Raw genomic sequence first — 1968 nt, 5'->3', positions numbered from 1 at the left:
CCCTTCTCGGAATATACAGAAACCACAGATTCTAAAATATCTATTTGATCTAACAAAACATCAATCGACCTGGAGGTCGCAGGCATATAAACGGAGAAAACGTAAAGGTACTCATTATTTAGCATTTGAACTTCAAGACCTAAGATTCTTGGACTATCGACAATAATTTCTTGTACTCTCAAATTCTCTTTGAATAACATACAAACACCACCTCTAATGTTGCATCTATAGCGAAAAGGATCGATTTCGTTGACAGGTTTAACGAAACACGAGTAACCAGTGTTTTTAAAAGATTCAAAAAACGAAATATTGCATTCCCTGACCCAATGCTCAGAGATACCACATACATCAACGTCATATTTATGAAAGCAATCTAGAAGGTAGGGCATACCGGCCATAATACCTTCTATGTTCCAACACATGAAGTTAAAGTTATTCGGTGTCATCATGTTGGTTCTGGAAGACAGTTCTGGGCAACCACTCTCGAACGTGGACACCTTTTGGCCAAAATGTGGGATCTTCGAAACAAGCTTGATTTAGTTTTATTCTTAATATATAACTCGACTAAAAAAATATGATATGTACACTATACAACAGTCGTTTGGTATGGAGCCTCATTTTAACATAGTGACGGTATTGTCTAACGCCAGTATTGTATGTAAACACAATAATTGTTTATCCACAACAATCGCGGGAGGTGAGCTATTGGAATACATCGTCACCGACTACAATATGACCTGTCCATCTGTTGAAATATGTCAAGTGATGTTTAGGTGGAATATATATATATAAATACGAGACATATACTATACTTACCCTCTTTTCTATTGGGTCTTCCATGCTCGTCGCCATTGAGACAGTAAGCGATTGCATCGTAGTATCATAAATTAGGTTATCAGATCATTTATCCCATGCTTAAACTATATAATGTTTGATATATACAAAGCATATTCCGATACTTGTGTTAGATCAATCCCATGACGCGACGGACAGGTGTATCGGGTACATACCATCACATGCACGGTTTATCTACTGTCATTATCGTCTCAACCTCTGATAACTGTCAAGTGGTAGGTTATATACGATCAAATCTGGAAGCTAAGGACCATCAGACTCAACATCGATCCGTCACACTCGGAGTGTCTGACTGCGCTTGAATCACTTTGTCGGCTGGTAGACATGGGTTCGACCCCAAATATTGCGTCAGATCTCCAAAACGTATTTTCATCATCTTCAACATTCAAGGGATTACGCTCACTTACATTTACAGCAAGACTACACTGTCGTGACATAACCAAAGGCACGAGGCTAGTAAAATTGACATGTTGAATATGAGATACCTGCCCCTGTACCCCTACCTGTATCAACAATGCGAATGATATATTTCAGAGGTGCACTCGGAGAGCGTGAGTGAGCGTAACCCCTTGAGTGACGAGCATGAGTTTGTTATATATTTGAGGATAAAAAACATCAGAAAAGTTGAAACTAAAATTGAGGTTGTTTGTTTGGGGTTAACGTACTCGCAACAGCGAGAGTCCTATCAGGACGGGTCGTCACTGATCACGAGATCATTTATTGTTGTTTCTGTTTTATCTGACCTATTTTTACGTGCCTATAAGAGCTTATGTGATGGCATCAACAACTTTTCCTTGTCACATCTTCTACGCATTATAAAAACCTTGAGTTGCTTGGGTAGAAGAAAATGAAGTTTGTTAAATCAAATGACCTTGGTCGATTTCAAACTCACAAGAGTTCCTCTCTCTTGTGTGAAGTTCAATATTTAATGAACCGTAAGAGTTATTGGCTAAGAAAGGGCGATACAAAGTGTGCACAGACGATTATTGTATAATCAAACGTGCGAAAATTTCTTTCCGAAATTTGAAAAATAAGGGCCAGGCGGAACAAGATTTTCCAGTAATAGCCAACACCATGACCTTACAGTTTGGGACGTGATTATAGCTACACATG

General features: G+C 38.7%; 1 protein-coding gene across 1 annotated transcript in view; it reads right to left on the bottom strand.

Moving 5' to 3' along the window:
* Positions 1–1032, bottom strand: part of LOC110465744 (uncharacterized sodium-dependent transporter YocR-like) — a 17019-nt gene extending 15987 nt beyond the window's left edge. Inside the window, exon 1 of the mRNA XM_021521777.1 lies at positions 817–1032. Within this exon, the coding sequence (XP_021377452.1) occupies positions 817–873 (57 nt within the window). The 5' untranslated portion in view covers positions 874–1032. The remainder of the gene's footprint in view (positions 1–816) is intronic.
* Positions 1033–1968: the final 936 nt, after the last annotated feature.

The sequence above is a fragment of the Mizuhopecten yessoensis genome, unplaced genomic scaffold, assembly GCF_002113885.1.
Source record: "Mizuhopecten yessoensis strain PY_sf001 unplaced genomic scaffold, ASM211388v2 scaffold11101, whole genome shotgun sequence".
Taxonomy (NCBI): domain Eukaryota; kingdom Metazoa; phylum Mollusca; class Bivalvia; order Pectinida; family Pectinidae; genus Mizuhopecten; species Mizuhopecten yessoensis.
The sequence above is the reverse complement of the archived record's forward strand: the minus strand, read 5'-3'. Positions and strand labels throughout refer to the sequence as shown.